At 40.2% G+C, this 21854-nt stretch overlaps 1 protein-coding gene across 1 annotated transcript; it reads right to left on the bottom strand.

The window, feature by feature from the left end:
* Nucleotides 1–1933: 1933 nt before the first annotated feature.
* Nucleotides 1934–3674, bottom strand: LOC147394429 (uncharacterized). The gene is made up of 3 exons (XM_086453296.1): nt 2550–3674; nt 2303–2465; nt 1934–2208 (listed from the first exon to the last, which is right to left on the bottom strand). The coding sequence occupies exons 1-3, from the start codon at nt 3672–3674 to the stop codon at nt 1934–1936; spliced, it is 1563 nt and encodes a 520-aa protein (XP_086309422.1).
* Between the last annotated feature and the right edge of the window lie 18180 nt (nt 3675–21854).

The raw sequence follows: 21854 nt of genomic DNA, 5'->3' as shown, positions 1-21854 counted from the left end.
CTAACATGGCCTCAATCAAGCTTCATTGCAATGGAACCTTGGGCAAAGAAAGAGTGAAACCCAACTTGTTAAAACACCATTGGGTCTTATCATCATTATCCATGCAATCTATCCAACTACTCAAAAAGGAATCAACAATGCCATACATTTTCAAGTTGGGAAGAGTAGAAAGCACCTCCATGCAGCTTGAAGAGAAGTTTGAAGGAAGAAGAAGGGTGAAAAAATCTGCCAAATGTGAAAAAGGAAAGTAAAAGAGTGAAAATGAAAGGCTAGGGCAAAACCAATGGTGAAATAGGCTCAAAGTGAAAAGCAAAACATACTGGTCCGTGTTTGAAACACGGATAAGGACAAATGATAAGTGATCCGTGCCCAAAACACGGATGAAATCGACTTTAACTCGTCCGTGTTGGGAGCACGGATGAAGTAAAAAACGACTCATCCGTGCTTAAGACACGGACAAAAGCAAAAAAAATGACTCATCCGTGCTCTGGGCACGGATAAAAGCTGGGAAAAGCTATCCGTGTTGAGAACACGGACCAAAACAATTTAAGCTTGGGATCCTGAGTCATTTGAGATTTTGATTACGTGATGGTTATCTCAGGACTCAATATCCTCGAAATCACGTGAAAATGATAAGAATTTCGACATGCTCGATAGGCGCGCTCAAAACTCTCAAAATACATACTGGGCACGTAAGAACCCGCCAAGATCATATTAGGCCAAATCAGACCTCAAATGACCACCTCATTCACCATGGATCTCAAAACGATCCCCACCACTCAAAGAGCACACTCAAAGGGTCCTTGGGACCCTAATCGCACCCTTTACCCGCCCATAAGCTCACCAACATTCAAGAAGGCTCAAAAGCCCTGATGATTGATATCACGTCTAAGGATCCTGAATCAGTTGTACATATGATCATAATGAGATGAATGCAATGAAATATGAACATAAACACATGTATATACTAAAGTTGTAGTGTTTGCATACAAGGTCCAAAAGTCTAATACAAAGAGTCTAATATTTTGCAAGTTATAAAAGAAACAGAATCAGATCGAAGGGGGAGCATCGTCCCGGGTACTCTGAGTCTCTAGGATCGTTCCAGAAGAAGAACCGGCCATTGCACCCGAGCTAGACACCCAAGAAGAAGGTAGACTGTGCATCCGCAATCGCCCCTCTGAATCCATGAAGAAAAGCTCCGCATCCAGGGCAGCATCCTGCTCTATAGTCCCTGCGAGATCAGCACCCGGGACAGAGGGCCCAGTGGAAGGGGAGACCTGAAAAGAAAGAAGTAGAACAGATTAAAATACGGGCAGTGATATATATATATATATATATATGATATGCAAAGAAACAGACAACTAAATATAAATACATACCCTGGGAGATGTCGGAGGCCGTGCAGAAGTGCTCGCTCCATCTTGGAATCGATAGTAATCCTGAGAAGATCACGAGAAAATCAATCACAACAGGTGAAAAATATGCTATGATCTACATAGGAAAAGTAAAAAGAAATAAATAATGACATACCATCTTGGCCTGGAAACGAGACTCCCGCATGGCTGCCTCTAGCTCTAGTTCCTGGATGCGAGCTGCCTGGGCCTCGATGCAAGCCTCATGCTCCTCGAGCCGAGCGGCCTGCTCCTCCACCTTAGCCCTAGAGGCCCTCCACCTGTTCTCCATCTCCACTACCCTATCTGCCTGAGCCTCGATAACGTCATAGCCCTCTCAAAGGCGACGAAGATCATCGGCCTGAGAACAAAAACATCGATCAGGTGAGACATGGATATAATGGAACGCAGAAAATTATAAGGAAGAGAGACAGTGATAGAATGTGTACCATGACAGCATACTCCTGAAGAAGGACCCTTCCGATCTCGGTGATCCCTGCTCTGGCAGTGACATCGGGCATGATGCACCCAATAGAGGCCTCTCAGAACCATGCCTGATAGTCACCCCCTCTCACCAGCCCAGCAGCATCTATGCCCTTCGCCTGGGTAAGATACTCATCCACCGTCATCGCACCCGAGATAGGCTTAGGTAGAGCGACAGGGACGCGAAGGCTCCCGTCGTGCTGGAAAAATAGACGCTCCCCTAGATAGAATGTGTATCTCTGCTCGTCGATGAAATAGGGGTAGCGCTGTCGTCTGGTGTTACGCCTATAGGCGTTCTGCACCTCCTGCCTCCCGCTAACGGTACGGGACAGATCTCACAAAGTAACAGAAAATATCTGCAAAAGAGATAGTCAGATAACAGATATGGATAACGTCAAGGTCAAATAGAAGGGAAAATGCTAGATTACTCACGTCTCGAAGTCGGCATCGATCAATATGGGCCCGAGCATTCCTAGGACTGCTCCTAATCGCCCTGGCGTCTCTGGTAGCCCAGAATGCGCCCAACTGATAACCCTCGTTGGGATGACGACGGGTAGGCAGATAAAATGGGAAATACACATGAACAAAAATCTGAAAAAGAGGATGCAGAATGTCAAACGGTGAACGAGATATGGAAAAGGAGATTGAAAAGAAACGAAAGAAAATATCTTTTACCTCAATAAAGTGCCAAAAGAATCGAGTGGAGATGCCTGTTCCACGAGGCGCAGTGATGCCCTCAACTACTCGATCAAGCCCAGCCAAAATGGTACCATATATGAGGCTCCCCCAGTCAAAGTCTTCGATGTGATCAATGACGTACATGACCGAGAGAAAGGTGGTAGAAACTGAAGAATCATCATCCAAAAAGAAGCAACTACCAATGAGGAGAAGAAAGCAGATGCGAAAAATGATGTCGAAGTCACGGTCACCGAAGCGGGCTGATCTTTCTCTATAAGTGGGCGGAGCTCCGTCCTCTCTCTCGATCAGCAGTAAGCCCATTAGCACCTCTGTACTGATCCTCCCCATCTTCCCCACCATGGAGGCAGGGACTCTGGTGATGCCCAATAGCTCGTCCACCTCCTGGACAGACATCATGGCAAGTGGCAGAGGCTCTCCATCTATAGCAATGCTTGTAATCGCTATGAAATCGGAAGGCCGAATGCCTATCTCAACCTCCGGCATGTGAAATAAATGGGTCGTTGGAAACCACCTCTCTATCATGGCTAGAAATAGAGGACGATCCGCTCTGAAAGCCTGTATCTGCAAGAAGGCTCCAAAACCCACTATGGCAAACTGTGTCCTGATGTTGTCAGAAAATAGGGCAGTAGTGGAAAGAAATGCGCTCCACCTCCCTCTGAAGCTCGCTGAAGGATATGGGGTAGGGATATCTAAATGGACAAGCATCGATACGTGCCTCCCCAGGCTACGAAGCAGAGAGGTATCCAGAATCCTCTCACTCTCCTCCGTAGGGATCTCAACCCTGGGAACCTCTCTACCAACTCTACCGACACCTACGGCCCTATCTGCCCAGCCTCGACTACCACGTCTGCCTCTCCAACCACTGCTGCCGGGCAAGTCCTCAGCCGGACCACTCCGAGAACTACTAGCCTCATCCGCCCTACTATAGGAGGAAGAGTCATCCACTGAAGTCGAATCGGGTCTCCGTGATGGCTGTCTCGACCAACCATACTCTGTCACCACCCCCGATCCCAAAGCAAAACGAGCCCGGGTCCTGGGCCTTGCCTCCTCCTCCTCGTCTGACGACTGATGCGCTACACGACTCCTCCGCTCTCTACCCATCTGCAAAATAATAAGACGCTGAGCCGACAAAGGAAAGTGCCATATTTGACTATCTCGAGGTAACCCAGTCTAAACCAATTCAATCTAAGCCAAACCTACCCAGCCAACCCTATCCAAACCCAGTCAACTCTAGTCAAACCTACCCAATCCCAGTCAACTCAAGTCAAACCCAGTCAACTCGAGTCAAACCTAGTCCATCTAAGTCAAGTCCAATCTAACCTAAGTCAAAGCCCAATAAACTCAGTCAACCAAAGTCAACTTAGTTAAACAAACCAACCCAACCGAGACTTAGGTCAACTCAACCTAAAACCCAGTCAACTCACCCAAAACCCAGGTAACCCAACCCAACTCAGCCAAACCTAGTTAAATCTCAGTCAAACCTACCCAACTCAGCCAAACCTAGTTAAATCTCAGTCAAACCTACCCAACTCAGTCAAACCCAGTCAAATATGAGTCAAACCAACCCAACTCAACCAAACCTAGTTAAATCTCAGTCAAACCCAGTCAAGTCTGAGTCCACCTACCAAACCTAGTTAAAACTGTCAACCTACCCAACTCAGTCAAACCACCCAGTCAACTCAGTCAGCCCATTCAACCGAAGTCAACCAAGTCCACCCAATCAACTCAGCCAATCTAATCAACTCAATCAACCCAATCGACTCAGTTAACCCATGGAACCCAGTCAAATCATATCTAACCAAAGCCCAATCAAATCGGGTCGAAATCCCGCCAAACCCATTTCAAACTTGAATAATACTTGTCCTACCTAACTGAACTCATACCCATGAACCATCATAATCATATCCTTTACAGAGAAACAAAACCCAAAGCAAAACAGAAAACATCCGCATTTTAAGGTAAAAAGTATGAAAGAAAAGCAAGCAGGATCAAAAGACAAAGACAACAAAAAAATGAGGGAAAAATTGATTCATTCGAATAATTCCTAAGCAGTCCAAACCAGGCCCTTAAAAGCCCAAATGCAGTCCAATGACCGAACAATCCATAAGCAATCCCAACTAGCCCCTAACTTATAACCAAGACTAACCAATCCTTTACTCAAAATAATTCCCAAAACCATACCTTAACTGCCCCAACCTTCCTAAAGTGCTCAAGATCCCAACGAACTCACCAACAGTCTCGCTCCCAAACAAGCCTGAACTTACATCGCCATGCATGACCTTGACTACAATCCCAATCCCAAAACCTCCAAACTTCACCACCCACATTTGCAAGATAGTCCCACTACACCTCCCTACCTCTAAGCAACGTCCATTACAACTTAACAAAACGGTACCACCTCAATCCAATTCAAATACCCACCCGCTCCCAACCAGTCCATCATCCATGGGTCACCCAACCTGTGCAACCAATCCTTCAATCAATTCCATCCGTTCCCTGACAACCCATCCCAAAACCACGTATCATTCCCCAACATACAGAAATCCTCATTCAAAGTAAACCCCAACCCCTCCGAAGTTCCACAAACACACCACCCATTAGCAGAGCATGCATGTATATCCAAAAAGAAACAAGCAAGGCAAGGTGGCAACAATCGATAATATTGTTTCAAAACATGATAAAGATCAAGTACTCCAAGAATTGTATGAATAAATCAACAAAAAGCGGTAACAAAAGAAGTGGCTGTGTTTAAAGCAAAGTGAAGATTTTTACATGAATCAAACAAGGAAGGAAAGGGGAAAAGTGATAAAAATCTTTTCAAGAAAAAACTTACCTCAATACAAAAACAAAGTCCAATCAAACTATTCCAAGTTTCGAACCTTTTCCACAAGCGCTCCAAATGATCCCAAACCAGTCCGCCAAGAAACGAAGAAGAAACCGAAAATGAGGAGGCGTGCGGGATTTAAAACGTTCGAAATCGTACTGGTCCGTGCTACCAGTACGGATAGGGAAGTCTTTATTACAACCGTGCTTCAAACAAGGTTGAAATAAAAATGGCGCCATCCGTGTTCCTAGAACGGATGTAAGAAGTGGCAGAGTCGTCCGTGGTTCAAAAATGGATGAGACTGAATCAAAAGCTATCCATGCCTTAAGCACGGATTAGTAAAAAAAAATTAAAAAAAAAAATAAAAAAAAAAATCAAAAAAATCTTAAAAATCCTTTTGAGTGGCACTCAATTTCGATTTGTTAAAGCACAACCGAGAAATACCTAAAATCGTCAAACCTCCATTAAATCCAAGGTCTCACACGAGCTCCGCGCCATTGAGACCAAGGAATCAATAAGATAACTCTGTCAGACCCCGTGCTTGAGTAATCATTTTCTACAAAAGTCATCAATTCAACCGATAATTTGAAGTCGTGTTTTGTAAATTTTCGTCTAGCTCATACAAATAGGGGTTTAGTCTATTCTTTGCAGTTCTTTGCACACAATTCCTGCAAAGAAGGACAGCTGTAGACACCCCAATTTGAACGGGCCCTCACTCGAAAGGGCCCAAAAATAGTAATTTTCTAATAAAATTAGCCAACGGGCCTCGAAAGCCCGAAGCACCAAAATCTAACATTTTTGTCAAATCGAAGCCTTTAACACCTCTCAATGGTTTAGTAGGTCCACTAAAAAGATTCGACATGCACCCATCTATCCCGCTCCCTTCGAAATATCGATTTTCCAACAAAATAGGCCAACGGGCCTCGAAAGCCCAAAATGTTAAAAAATGGCAATCTTAAGTAAATCAACACCCTAAGACCTCCCAATGGTCTAAGAGACCCACAAGAAGGGTTGTGACCCATCCCACACGTGTTCAACATCACCGCCTCGTCTTTTATATTTAAGAATGATTGAAGGATTGATGAAACTTTCCAACGGGCCTAAAAAGCCCGATTTGCCAACACGTGGCATTTTTGATCAAATCAATAATTTCAAAAAACACAAAAAAATTAAAAAATGTGAGACTCGGGATATCTACCTTTTACCTATCCTCCACCGCTCCGTTTCGAAATTCACAAACCCCCTAACCTAAATTAACTCCATGTCATCTAAGCCCTAATACCTACCTTCCCTCAAATATACCACTCAAAACCAATCCTAATCAAGACAAAATGACCCACAATCCTCCTAAACCCAAGCCCAATACTTAAAAGCCCATAAACCTTTCCAATTCATTATCCAACCCATTACCCCAACCATTATCCACTACCCACATTAATAAATCATACTCCCAATATCAAAAGATGACACATGTCATCACCACCCTTCACCTCCCTCATCTAATCACCTACCCCATCACCATTATCTAAATACTCTATCTAACCCACATCACTTCCCTCCAAAATCACCTCAACTCATACCTTACCCTAACCTAACATATCCCCATCCTCTAACATCATCAACCACCCACACTTTAACCCATACCCTAATCCATCACCATTATCTAACATCAACAACCACCCACATCACAACCCATCATTTTCCTTAAAACACTCCCATGAAATCACCTCAACCCATACTTCCCTCATCATCAACCAATTAATCCACATTCTTCTTTTTAATCAAACAACCCCCATCAACCAATCAACCAATCTCATCATCTCACCCTCTCATCATGATTGCCACATGGCATCATCCCCTTTCTCCTCCTAAAAATCAACCTACCAACGCCTTACACAACCCATTGTCCTAAATCTACACACCCTACCTCTTCAACCAACCTAACACTCCTCCTCTAAATAACCCTCTTACACCCCCACTCCCCCATCAATCATCACTCATCTTATCTCACCAAATACTCTACCCAAATGGATTTGGGTAGGATCTAACCCGTTTGGATATAAACCTCACTCATTTTCACTCATTACTCATTTACCCTCCATTCCACTTTAAATTTCACACCTTTCACTCCAAATACCCATGCCATTCTCTATTCTCTCAACTCTTCACCACCCCATTATACCCCTAAACATCTTCCAAACATCTATAAATACCTTCCCTCTCATCCCAAAAATAGTTACCAAGTCTCCCTGAGAAAAAATCTACTCTCTCTACTCATCCCCACTACTCTCTCATATCATATCCTAAAAAAAAAAACTTTACTCTCAACTCACTAAGGACTCAAAAGAACTCAAAAGAAGAAGAAAAGAGGATTAAGGATACAAGGTGGGTGCACCCAACACCCCCTCCTTCTCTCTCTCTACCCTCTCATTTTCCCTCTTCTATCATCCTCCCTATTTTTATTTTATTTTAAATGGGTTGAGTATGAATGGATCCCATGACTAAAGGTCTAAAAAGGTCATTTCCATCGATGAAATGACCCTATGATCAAGTCAAAAATGAATCCCTATCGAGGGTACATACATACGTGGCACTTTTATTTTCCCTTTTCTTTATTATTATAAAATGATCGAATTATGTGGAGATTACCGCCACTTGGTGGGGAGAAAGGGGTGCCTAACCCCTTCCCTTTTCTCCAACCGAGCCGCTTACCCAAATCCCTAGGTTCGATTAGATTAGCTCCTTATCCATCTCAAGTCACTAAGGCTGAAATGTCATTTTTTGAAAAAATGTACATCGGGTGACCATTAACACCCACTTACAACTTGAATGGTGGCGACTCCAAACCATCGTAGATGTGGCTGTCGTAATGACGAAAACCACGTAGCTACATTCGATATGTACCCTCGAACGAGAGACTTCGATGTTAGTTCAAACCATTGAGGGCTCCCTTATTGAAAAAAAGGCTATTGATGGCTTAAGCTTTTTGTGGCGTGTGCATAAGTGTAGAGAAGGGGGAAAATAGAAGAGGGAAAGTTGGACGGGAGAGAAGGGGGTGTTTTGTCCAAAACCTACCTTGATGTTGACTTTATCTTCTTTGATTCTTCAAAAAGACGAGTCTTCTTTGTCTTGATCTTGATGTGATATGGTGTTAGACTTTTGATGATTGAGAGTTGAGTTTATAAGTTGGGAGAGTTAAGGTTGATTAGTGAGTAGAGTGAGAGTAGAGAATTGGGAAAGTATTTTCTATATTCTTTTTCTAGTGGGGATGTATTTTTTCATTGGGTGGTTGTGTTGAGAATGAGAGAGGATTTATAGAATTTTGAGAGTTATTTTTAGGGGTAGAGTTGGGTGAAAAAATGAAATGGAATAGAATGATTTAAGGATTGTGAGAAAAAGTATTTGTAAATTGAAGGTGGCAGAGGGCATTTGTGTAAATGGGTAAATGGGTTGGATCCTTTAACCCCTTTGGATTAAGTGTTAGGTGAAGGGGAATGAGTGGTGTCTAGTTGAGAGAATGGGGGCGTAAGAGGTTGATGGGTTGAGTGTTTGGTAAGGTGAAGATGAGTGGTGTTTGGTTTAAAAGAATGAGGGAGTAAGATGGTGGTTGATAAAATTTTGGGAGGGTGAAGATGGTGGTGACATGTATCAAAAGGGGTGTGGAGATGGAATGTTAGAAGAGCTAATTAGAGAGAAAGGTGTGGGTTTGATTTGTAAAAATGAGTTTTAAAAGAATAATGTGGTGTATGGGTTGATGTGTGGGTAGATGATATTTTTAGAGAAAGGTGATGGTAGTAGGTAGTTGGATGAGAAAGATGTATTGAGGTGGTGACATATGTCCTACCTTGATGATCTTAGGTGATTGGTTGTGATGTTTTGGCTTGGATTGAGAATTGTGCTTAGGTAGAATGGTTGGGCTTAGGTAGGATAGTTAATGAGTTGAATAGGCATAGTGTTGGGTTAAATTTAGTGGGCTTGGGTTTGGGTAGAATGATTGGGCATGGGTATAGTAATGGGTTGTGGGTTGAATAATAATGGATTTGGATTAGGGTTGGGATGGGTTGAGAGATGAGAGGAGTGGTGAGGAATCTTTAGTCCATGAGCTCCGTGGGAAGGGCCTTAGGCCTTTTATTGAAAGAAATATAAATTTTTGAAGGTTTGGGCTTTGAAGGCCCATTTCAATTTTTATGGATTTTGGGGCATTTTATGTCGAGGGCCCGATCAAATTTGGGTGTCTACAACTGCATCTCTTTGTAGGAATTGAGTACAAAGAATAGACGAAACCTTGGTTTGTATGGGCCCAAGGATTTTACTCAGACAAGTTTTGAAAACATCGATTTAGTTTGATGAATTTGATGATAAGAAGTGACTACCCAAGCATGGGGTTTGATACGGAGAGCCTTTTGATTTTCCTCGACCTCGTGGCATGTAGCTCATGTGAGGTCTTGGATTTGTGATTGTTTGATGAAAAGATTTTAAAATGGGAGTTTTCTAACGAGTCTTGGGCAATTTGAATTCGACTTTTTGCAAAAATGCTATTTTTTTATTTTTTTAATGTTTTTTTTGTTTATTTTTTGAAACGTTTTGAATTTTGAAACATTGTGGCTTGAATTGACTTCTATTTTTGTGTAATTTTAGTTCTTTGATCATTTGGCTTTAACTGCGACCATTAATCGTCCTTTTAATGTCCATGTCAATTTAGTAGTTCTAATGAACAGAGGGAGCTCCATGTTCATTCTGGTGGCAAATTGAGTTGGTCCGAAGGTTTGCAAGATATGCCTGGGGGCGAGGTGCGTTAGTTAAGTACCTTCCAACTTTCGGTTTCGCTTGTTCTTTCTTTTTCATAGAATTGTTTTTCCATATTGATCGGTTTGATTGGGGTTACTTACTACATCCCTCTTCACGTGTTGAGGCAGGTGAAGATCAAGGCATAATAACTCATGGAGACTTAGGTGAGTTGGTTGTGATTTTTCTCCTTCTCCTCCTTCGTGGCAGTTGCATGATCGATTAGAGAAAACTTAGAAGAATGTGGCGACTCTCAATCACCATGTGTTTCCTGGCTATTTTTTTTTCAAAATTATCGACTTTGGATACAACAATAGATTGCTGAAAGGGCTTGTGCCAAGCTTTCGATTCAAGTGAGGTCTTCTTGTTCTCGTTTCTTCAACCACTTGAGGAGATGAGGGTATCTCACAAGTGGATCGAGAAGCTTTGGCTACGTTGTGAGAATGATTTGAAGACCCAGATAGCTTAGTTTGAGTCTTTGAGGAGTCCTCCATCTTGAGGACTGAGATCAATGATCTGCAGAAGAGGCTTGCTTTGATGTTTTCTCATCTTATCTAGTGATTTGTGATGCTTCAGATGTTGAGGTGGTGATGGTGGGACAAGTCGCCAGAATTCGTACCTTGGAAGAGAGACTTGATTCTTTTTTCATTTCTCGTCGAGACGTGTGATTGGCACCATATATTTTTTTTGTATTTTTTAGCAAAAAATGTAATCTGAATTTTTTTGAAATGAATAGACAATAGGCTTTTTTACTTAGTTGGTCTTAGATGTATCTATTACTTTGAAAACATGAAGTTTGAATAAATCCTAGATTTTTCATCATCGGCCAAAATAATAATTTTGAAAACATTTGAATTTTTACGATTTGTTTTTGTCAAATAAATATCGTAGATACAAAATATGAAAACTTTTGAAATTTTTTTGTTACTTTGATGATGACTATACTTTTGCCAACTACCGAGGATATAGATGTTGGTAGCTCTTTGACTCTTTTAGAGTCATCCCTAGTGCCCTAGTACTGGGTGAATATCAATTGAGCGTGAGACTTGGGATTTCGAAAATTTTTTCATCGTTCACAGTTTATACTCATGCGGGCTAGGAGTTCATTATCATTATTTTTTTTTTTTACTTTTTTTTTTTAATTTTCCCTTATTGACCCTGGTGCCAGTTATGATTTTCACCAGACCCAGTTTTCACATTTTTGCATATCGATGCCCTTTTGGGTGCCGGTGGCTTTGATCGTGCCATAGTCTAGTTTTTTTTTACTCATAGCGCTCTTTCAGGCTTTTATTATGCCCTTTCAGGCTATGCTTGTATTTTTTAGATTTTACATTACAATTGTTGCTTGGAGTCTCTATGTCTTTATGGCTTGGTGACCCAAGTTGAGCTGCAAGGCCGGCGACTCTACTCTTGTAGTGTCGCTCTTTCTTGAGTGATCAATCTAGATTCTCTTCTTGAGTTTGGTGACGACTTTTCGTGGTTTGAAAACTCAAGTTGAGTCGCGAGATCAGCTACTCTAAACTTCAAGATGTTTTTTTTTCGAATATCTGATCTGGATTCCCCTTTCGAGTCTTCCAACGATTGATAAGACTTGAGGTCCGGATCAAGTTGCAAGATCATTGGTGTTACCATCGTCATTGTGAGGCCTAAGAACATTCCTTGATCTAAAAGGACTTTTGGTGGGACGAAACGTTGGCTTAGGTTTAAGGATAATGGAAGGATACAAAAAAGGTTAAGGTCTATTTGGAATAGGCTAAACATGGGTTTGCTTATTTTTATTTCGAAAATGTGATCTATTTTTCCTCCCAACGTCTCTCGAACTTGTTTAAGCTAAAAATTTGACTTGAGCTCAAGATCAAGTGTTCGATTTTTTGACTTTTTTGATTTATTTTTATTTTTAGCCATTCACTGTTTTTCCTCATGCAGGCCAGAAGTTTGTTGCTTTGATTTTTCTATTTTTTTTTATCTTTTCCCCCCATTTTTTTTTCTTTTTTAATTTTGTTTGTAATGTTGGCTTGCCTTAATTTTAGGTTAATAAATAAACGTGATGACTTAGAATGGCTGACTAGGGTTGGATAGGTATTTTTAGGATAACAAAAATGGCCTTTCGTCATCTCAGGGTTGGAATTCAGACATAATATTTCTTGACAGTGTCAGCATTGATCAGTTGAGGGAAGATTTGTCCATCCATTTTTATACGAATCAGAGCTCCTTCCATCATTACCTTTTGCATAATGAATGGTTCCTCGTAGTTTGGTCTGAATTTTTCTCTAGTATTTTCTTGGATCGGTAGAATATTTTTCGAGAAAAGGTCTCCTGGTGAGAAATTTCGAGGTTTGACTTTCTTGTTGTAAGCACATGTGATTTGTCATTGGTAAATTTGCTCATGATAGATAGCTGCTAGACGCTTCTTCTCTATCAGATTCAGTTGGTCGAACTGAACTTGAACTCATTCTATTTCATCTAACTCTACTTCTTTTAAGATTCAGATGGAGGGAATCCCAATCTCGACGGGTAAGACTACTTCCATTCATATACCAACGAGTACGGAGTTGCCCCAATAGAAGTTAAAAATGAAGTCTGATAGGCGTGAAAGATGAAAGACTGTCGTGCCAATCCTTGTATGTGATTGCCATCTTCTTGATGATTATTTTGATGTTCTTGTTGGCAGCCTCAATTGCTCCGTTCATTTTAGGCCTGTAAAGTACAGAGTTGTGATGAATGATTTGAAAGTCTTCACACATTTTTTCCATGTTTTTGTTCTTGAGATTTTTGGAATTCTAGGTTATTATTCCGCTAGGGAGACCATACTGACAGATGATATTGTTTTTAACTAACTTCAACACACTGCTTTTTGTGACATTGGCATAAGAAGCTACTTCTACCCATTTTGTAAAGTAATCGATAGCGACCAAGATGAAGCGATGTCCGTTTGAAACTTTCAGTGAAATTTGTCCAATGATGTCCATGTCCCAGAGTGAGAAGGGCCAAGGGGTAGTCATGATGTGCAGTTTCGAAGGTGGAGCATTGATCTTATTAGTGTAGATCTAGCAGAGATGGCATCTATGAATATTCTGGTAACAATCACTTTCTATTGTCGTCTAGTAATATCCCATTCTCATGATCTTCTTAGCGAGTATGTGATCATTCATGTGAGGTCCGAAGACCCTACCATGTACAGTCTCGATCAATTGTTTAGTTTCTGGTTCTGCAACACAACGAAAGAGAATCTTGTGATGCGATTTTTTGAACAAAGTCCCGTTACTTAATAAGAAGAATTGACCTGCTAATCTCTAGATGGTTCTTCGTTCATTTGCCGTCATATTTGATGGGAGGGTTTGATTTTCTAAGTATGCACTGATATCTGAGTACCATGGTTTCTTCCTAGGCTCTGCTATATCACCGATAAACAATAGGCTGATTTGTCTTAGATGTCAATTTTGACAAGATCGATGACTAAGTCCTCTAAAATATTGATCATAGAAGCAAGCGTGGCTAGAGCATCTGCAAACTAATTTTTTGTTCGAGGCATGTAGGTGAATGAGATCCTGATAAAGTTTGAGCTTAATTCTTCAAGATATTCATGGTAAGAGACTAATCTTTGTTCTTGAATATTCCATTCCCCAGTTGTCTGATAGACTACTAGACTTGAATTTCCAAATACATCGATTTCATCCACCTCCAGGTCGATTGCTGCCTTCAAACCGATTATGCATGCTTTGTACTCTGCCTCATTATTAAAATATTGGAATTTTAGTCGGATGGCGATTGGAACATGATATCCATCTAGTTTGATCAAAACTGCCCCTATCCCATTTTCTTTCTGATTTGCAGCTCCGTCGAAGTACATTTTCCAGCCTAGCTTTTCATTACTGTCTTCGACCTCAGTCAATAGGATGGCTTTGTCTGGGATATTTGTCTTTAATTGCTCATAATCAGGTGATGGATGTTTTGCTAAGTGGTCAGTAATAACTTGTCCCTTGATGGCCTTTTAAGTGACATAGGTGATGTCAAACTCAAATAACATTAATTACCATTTTACGGTATGACCTATTAGCGTTGGTTTCTAATAGGGTTCATTTGAGCGATAAGCATAGTTGAGTAGCTGAGGAGGTAATGGCGCAATCGTTGAGATGCCTAGAACACCTGACTCATCATGTTGCCCAAGTATACAGTTCATAGATGCTTCTTACACCGAGATATACATTAGTAAGGGTCATCTTGGTGTAAGAGGAACCAAGATTGATGAATTGAGTAAATATGTTTTTATCTTGTCAAAGGCTTCCTGATAGTCCTCGTTTCGTGCTTTCGGTACATCTTTTTTGAGTAACTTGAAGACTGGTTCGCAGATAGGTGTGAGTTATGCGATTAACCTGTTGATATACTATATTCTACCCAGAAATGCTCTAATGTCCCTTTTTGATGCTGGTGCTTTCATCTCAAGAATGTACTTGGTCTTTGTTGGATTTATCTCAATACCTCTTGTACTGACGATGAAGCCTAACAATTTGCCTAACGTTGTCCCAAAAATGCATTTTGTTGGGTTAAGCCTCAGACTGTACTTTTTTAGTTGATTAAATAATTTTCTCCAATTTATCAAATGGTCTTCTTTCAAGTTGGACTTAGCGATTATGTCATCCACATAAACTTTCATTTCTTTGTGGATCATGTCGTGGAATAAGGTCGTCATTGCAAGTTGATAGGTTGTCCTAGAATTTTTGAACCAGAATGACATGACTTTGTAATGAAAAATACCCCAGGGTATGATGAATGTTGTTTTTTCTTGATCTTCTTTTGCTATTCTTATCTTATTGTAATTGGAGAAATCGTCCATGAATGATAATATGCCATGCCCTACTATACTATCGACTAGAGTATCGATATGAGGTAGTGGAAAATCATCCTTAGAACTGACTTTGTTCAAATCTCGATAGTCGACACACATTCGCACTTTCCCATCCTTCTTCGGTATCGAAACGATATTGGCTAACCATTCGGGATATGTAGACATTGTAAGGAAACCTGTTTGGAATTGTTTCATTATTTCATCTTTGACCTTAAGTGTCTATTCTGACTTGAGTCTTTTCAACTTTTACTTGATCGATTTGCTCCGAAGAGCGATTAGTAATTTGTGAACAATAAGGTCTATGTCTAAATCGGGCATATTTATATAGGACCAGGCGAAGATGTCTTGATAGTCACGAAGTAGTGTGATCATTTCTTCTTTCTACTGAGATATTAAAAAGGCTTCGATTTTTACAACACGTGGGTCATTTTCAATACTGAAAGTAACTGAGTCTATATTTTCAATATTTGGTTGAACACGTTTTTCATGTCGTTCTAGAAGATTTTTGATTTCTTTAGAAAGTATTCTACTTCGTCCTCAAACTCTTTTTCGATTCTCATGAGGTCAAAGTCAAGTTTGAGATCAAAGTCATACTCATCCCTTTCATATTCCGTTATGTCCAAAAGTTCATTCGATTGAGACAAATCTCTTAAATTTCGAGAAAACTCTTTTTTTGGTTTTTGGAAATATCTATTTTTTTGAGATTTTGAAGACTTTTTGATTTTTTTAATTTTTTGAAGAATTTTTGATTTTTTTGATTTTTGAGTGTTATTTTTCAGACATCTAAAATAAGAAGAGTAATCATGCAAAGTCATTAGTAAATATAAGGAGCCCTCAAAATAGTCTTTACCCAAGGACGAGAGCTCGTTATGATCCTTGGGCAAATTGGATTTGCCTAACGACATTTTTTAGGCTTCAGCAACCTTAAGTGTGATAGGGAATTCCTCTCAATTGTTTCGAATCTCCCCTTCCTTGATGGGGTAGATGAGGTAAGAAAGTGATTGTTTGGACAATTCTGGGATGACCATCACTTCTGACTGATGGTTGTTTGGACTGAGCTTAACTCTCAGTTGGGTGGAATGACAACTGATGCTTAGTCAATGCTAATTGGAAATGGTGAATTATTTTTGTTACTCGTGGTAACTTCCGCTTACGCGGGTTCTCTTGTTGTCTCTTGTGAAGCTTCGTCAGAATTCCCGTTGAATAGAATATCAACGCCATTCACAAAGGAGAGTTGTGACTCAACAATCGAGTCTTTCTGTACATATTTTGGTTTGAGACTTATAGTTTTTGGCTTCCTTGTTGGCTTTTATGGTAGTTGTTCAGGTAAGGTGTTGGGTTTGACTTGCGACCTTGGGAAACTAACACTGATATGAGGGACTTTGCCCAGGTTCCAGACATTTGGCTATCAATTTTTTCTTCTTACTAATCGAAGTTCTTTTTTCTTGTCATTCATGTTGGTAATGTCCTTTTTTGTAGGTCTAAAGTTGAGACCAAAGTAAGGGGTGTGCTTGCTTGCGACGATTGAAGTGGTTCTATCCTTTCTTTCCGGCCCTACACTTGTTTGGGTCGGTAGCCAATTTCTTTCATTATCCGTTTGATCAATAAGTTTGCCTTTGACAACTCTGTTTTTGCCCTTTTCTTTCCTTTTTTCGACCTGGTTGACAGTAGTGAATTGGTAAAAGTGGTACCTTACTTTGTTTTTGTCAATTTCACGTCTATGAAAAGTACTTTTGGAGTTCGACCAACTGAGATTAAGTTCTCTACTAGAACTGATATCATCTTTTGCCCCATTATGAATTTGACCTTTTGGTGTAGAGAAGATGGTACTGCCCTTGCAATATGAATCCATGGCTTCCCTAATAGAAGATTGAATGTTGTTGGTATGTCCATGACCTCAAATGTAACTTCAAAAGTGCAAGGGCAGGTAGTAATTGGCAAATCAATTTCTCCCAAAGAGTCTCTCCTTAAGCTGTTAACTCCTCAGACTACTTTGTTGTTGGGCTTGACATGGGACCAATCTACATTCAACTTGCGGAAGGTCTCTAAAGGACAATCATTCAAGGCAGAGCCGCTATCGATTAGTACTCTGGCTACCATCATGCCTTTACATATAATCATGATGTTTAGTGGTTCAATGTGTCTGTGTCCTTCCTGAATTAGTTCGTTTTCTATGAAAACGATTGAGTTGGAGGCTATGATTTTTCCTACTGCTTATTCTAGTTGTGTGCGTGAAGTGATTGTCGGTACGTGCGACTCACTCAAGATTTTTAAAAGTGCCTGCTGATGTTCTTTGAGTTTTGCAGGAGACCCACGATACTGATCTGTGCAGGGTTCTTGTTCAACTGTTCCACTATATTGAACTCACTTTTGTGAATGAGTTTGATGAAGTTTGCTGCCTTTTTGTCTGTCATTTTAGGTTCCAATTTCTTTTCTATTTTTTCTTGTCCTAACATGTCTTCCTCAAATATTTTATTGTTTCCTTTCTTTTTCGTCTTTTCTCCATTCTCTTCTACCACTTCTTCCTTTTTTTGACCCTTACCATTTTTCCCAATGTCTTGTGACGTGCCCCTGTCTTGGTTATGTGACCAATATCTACTACCATAACTTTTTTCATTGTTTTACTCTTACTGAGGTGATAATGCTTGTCTCATAGCTTAATGGGATTGCCTGGTTGTAATTACATGGGAAGGGTTTGGGAGAGTGTATGGTTATTGGGGATGATTTGGGTTTTACATGAAAGATGAGTGGTGGTGGTTGTAATTTGGCTGTAGAAGTGGTTGAAGAAGCTGCTTGAAAGGTTGATGGGGTACAGGGAATGATGAGTGGTGGTCGTGAGGATGAAGTGTAAGGTATGTGAAGAGATGGACCAAAAAATCAGTTCTAAGGGTTAGGAGATGTGTATGGAATGATGAGTAGACGTCGAATGGTGGAACTTGTAAATTGGTCATCATAATAGATGGTCAGACCAAATATCCTAAGTAGCAATGAGGTGGAGTTCTCGGTGTGTCGGGGGATAACGTTAACATATGGTATTACTAGATTCTTTGCAAGGTGGACTCGGACTTTTGACCCTATGGGAGCTATCAGCACTAAAGGGTTGAAGTCGGATTCCTCTCTTATAACCATGTTCACTGTTGGTCCGTTTCCTCTTTCGTTATGAACAGGTAGAGGATTCTCATTGATGTTTTGTTGTGGAGCTTGGTTTATTGGACCATCTAATATAATGGCATTCCTATCAATTAGATTCTGTATCTAGTACTTAAACTGCCAACATTGATCAGTGGAGTGTCTTTGTGCACCCATGTGAAACTCATAGAATAGGTTGGGATTATACCCCAAGCCTTTAGAAGCTTCTAGGTTTGGTGGTTGCTTAGTGAGGTACTTTCACTAGAGTAATGTGGGAAGTAGTTCCGATAATGTCATTGGTATCTTCGTGAATACTCTATTGACCCTGTTAGGTCTTGTTTGCTGGTTCTGACCTAACTGTGGAATTTGTTGCACTGGCGTAGCTTGTGGAGGAATCATCCGAAAGGAATTCTATAGCGTTAGAGCCCGGGCAGCTTGAGGAACTAGCGTTCAAGGGAGTTGAGGTGCTTGTTGCCTATGAAATGGTACCTAAATAAAGAGAGGCTGGTTGGGTTGTACATTATTGACTTGAGTTTCCTCTCTTTTCTTGATCAAAAACACTGATTTCTTCTGTGCCAATGTCTCTACTACTGCTCTTAAGGCTGTGAGTGAAATATTAGACCGGTTCGGATCCCATCCTCAATCTAGTCTGCTACTTGAACCAGATTGGAGAAAGTGTCCGTGGTATGTCCCACCAGATGGGTGTAGAATGAATGTCCAAATGTAGAAATAAACGTGATGTTCATTTATTGCTCTGTCATAGCTGATCGTACCTGGAAACTGACTCTTGCCACCTTTTTGGGCGTATTCCTTAACTGTTTCCCTCTGTTTCCTCGTCATCTATGCCAAATGATTTTGATCTAGACCAACATTGTGTTAAACTTGTATTTGTGCCTGAACATTTCAGTTAGATCCTGTCAGTTCTTGATGAGGAAATGGTCCAATCTCGAGAACCATTTAAGAGCCGGTCTTGTTAGACTTCTCTAAAACAACTGTACCAATAATCTGTTGTCTTTGCCATATTGGCACATTGACTCACAATACAATTTAAGGTGCGATAGAGGGCACCCTACCCCATTATATTTCTTAAATTCTGGGCATTTGAACTTTGTCGACAGTTGTGCGTTGGGGTAGAAGCAAAGGTTCCTGAACCTTGTCCCTCTTAATGTGTTTGTGGCCTTGATTCATCTCATTTTCTCTTGGAAAGATTCGATCTATTGAGCCATTTTCTCATCAGTAGTACTCTTAGCTTCGAGAATAATAAAGTAATACTCGTCGTTTGTGATGACTATCGAAAATGGGTGATTCTATGTGATGTAAAGTGGAGGACCTTGATACATTGGTTGTGGTCTGGGATGTTGTTGCTCGGGGAGCTCGGGGTTTGTCCCAGACGCGTGGTGTTGAGCGACTTGTGCTTGTAAAAAAGTAATATTACTCAAGATGGCTGCTGCATTCATTCTTGCCTTTTTGTGTTTCTAATAGCCTTGTTATCATCGTGTTAGCTTCGGCTAGTTCATTCGCCGTAGGTTGTGGGTCCTTTGAGTTGCTTATAGTTGATGAAGATCAAAGGAAATACATAGGCTTCTTAGGGTGTTTGTATTTCTTTCGTTTGGCCACCTTTGGATACAGAAAACCAGGCATTACTATCTTGTTTACAAAAAGGGAAATGCATGATGTTTTATTAGGTCCAGTCAATTATTAAAGGTGGCACCCAAAAGGAAAATTTTAGTCAAGTAATTTTAAAAACATGGTTTGTCATCATGGAGCTGGATCGTTTGAGAAAAAGAATTACATCAGCAGAGCTGGTAGACATTTGAAAAAGAGTTACATCAGCACGGAGCTGACAATAACACAGAGTTGGTGAAACATTTTGAAAAAGAAGATTACGTTAGTACGAAGTTGGTATTGATACGGAGTAGGTATAATTTAAAAAATGATTACATCAACACAGAGTTGGAATTAATATAGAGCTGGCATCAACATGGAGTTGGTAAAATATTTTGAAAAAGAGGATTACAACAACATAGAGCTGGCATCAACACAAAGTTGACATAGTTAACACGATTATATCAGCACAGAGCTGGCATCAATATAGAGTTGGCATAATTAAAAAATGATTACATTAGCACGGAGCTGGCATCAACATGAAATTGGTATAATTAAAAAAAGAATTACGTTAGCATGGAGCTGGCATCAATACGGAGTTAGTAAAATTTAAAAAATAATTACCTCAGCACGGAGTTGACATCAACACAGAGTTGGTAAAAAAAATTACATTAGCACGGGACTGGCATCAACACGGTGCTGGTAGAATATTTTGAAAAAGATGATTACATCAACACAGAGCTGGCATCAACGTGGAGTTAGTAAAATTAAAAAAAAAATTATATCAGCATGGAGTTGGTATAATATTTTGTAAAATCAGATTACTGAAATAAGTCGAGTTGAAAATTTTTTTTTTGTTAGCCCTCAATCCAATTCTTTGAAATCAAGATTGGTCAGTCAGATCTCAAAGGAAGAGGTGGCACACAAGGCACTTTTAAATCATCTCATTTCCTTGAATAGATGCAGTCTATTCCCTTCGTACTAACAAGGCAAGATCGTTCTTAGGTATCGATTTTGATCAAGAATTACGATTGGTGCTTAAATTTTTTTTTAAAATTTTAAAGATATTTTTTTTTTCTTTTTCAAATCTAATTTGTTGAAAAATAATTGGATTTGTTTGGATTGGTCGTTGACTTTGATAGCTCATGGTTTGGGTCGAAGTTGGATGTGGGTCGTGGATCCAATCTAGATGGATACGGGTTGTGGGCCCAGTTTGGATTGGATATGGGTTGTGGACCCATTTTGAAATTAGATATGGGTCGTGGATCCAATTTAAATGGATACGGGTCGTAGACCCATTTTGAAGTGGATATGGGTCGTGGATCCATTTTGAAATGGATATGGGTTGGGACCTAGTTCGAGATGGATATGAGTCGTGGACCCAGTTCAAAATGAATATGGGTCATGGACCCAACACAGAATTGGATATGGATTGTGGATCCAATTTGAAATGGATATGGGTCGTGAACCCAATTCGGATTGGATATGGGTCGTGGACCCATTTTGAAATGAATCTTGGTGATGGATGATAATGGGTTTGATTGTAGCCAAGGTTGATAGTGTGTCATGTTGGGTTGGGATCAATTTCGATCGGTAGAGAGTAAGCGAGCTTCGTTTGGATCAAACAAAAAGTGGTGAGTGGTAGGCCCTAAGCTTAACGACAAAAGTGATTCATTTAATCATTTTTAAGCTTTAAAACTCAAAACAAAAATAAAATCTAAGAGAAAAGTTGAAGAGGCACATTCTCTCAACAGGAAGAGAACCTCATAATTGAACTCCATGCAGTTGGGTAGAAGAAATGTTATTTACTCTCACTCAGTTGGGTTGTGTGGTGTGTAAGAGAGAATTCTGCACTCTAAGCTCAGAATGTTAATAAAGCTTCACTTAACATGAAGTTCTTGAGTCTTGGAATTTCCATGGAAACTATCTGTTTCGAGGGATTTTAACATTTCAATAATTATATTTATGTGTGCTAGATTTGCAGTACAAATATGGGTTCAGTAAGACGTGATTTCATTACTAATATGCATTCCAACACGTTGAGTCATGTGGGTTCATTGCGCCCCATATGCTCCTTGACATGTCATTTACA

The sequence above is a fragment of the Akebia trifoliata genome, chromosome 9, assembly GCF_017979445.1.
Source record: "Akebia trifoliata isolate Shusen 1 chromosome 9, ASM1797944v1, whole genome shotgun sequence".
NCBI classification, from domain to species: Eukaryota; Viridiplantae; Streptophyta; class Magnoliopsida; order Ranunculales; family Lardizabalaceae; genus Akebia; species Akebia trifoliata.
This window is presented reverse-complemented; position numbering and strand designations above follow the sequence as displayed.

What these genes read in the sequence shown, in the direction of transcription:
- LOC147394429 (XM_086453296.1), bottom strand. Translation starts at nt 3,674, where the DNA reads ATGGGTAGAGAGCGGAGGAGTCGTGTAGCGCATCAGTCGTCAGACGAG. An exon ending in TCTTTTGGCACTTTATTGAG is followed by an intron (nt 2,466 to 2,549) that starts GTAAAAGATATT and finishes CCTCTTTTTCAG; the next exon opens with ATTTTTGTTCATGTGTATTT. An exon ending in ATGCCGACTTCGAGACGTGA is followed by an intron (nt 2,209 to 2,302) that starts GTAATCTAGCAT and finishes TTACTTTGTGAG; the next exon opens with ATCTGTCCCGTACCGTTAGC.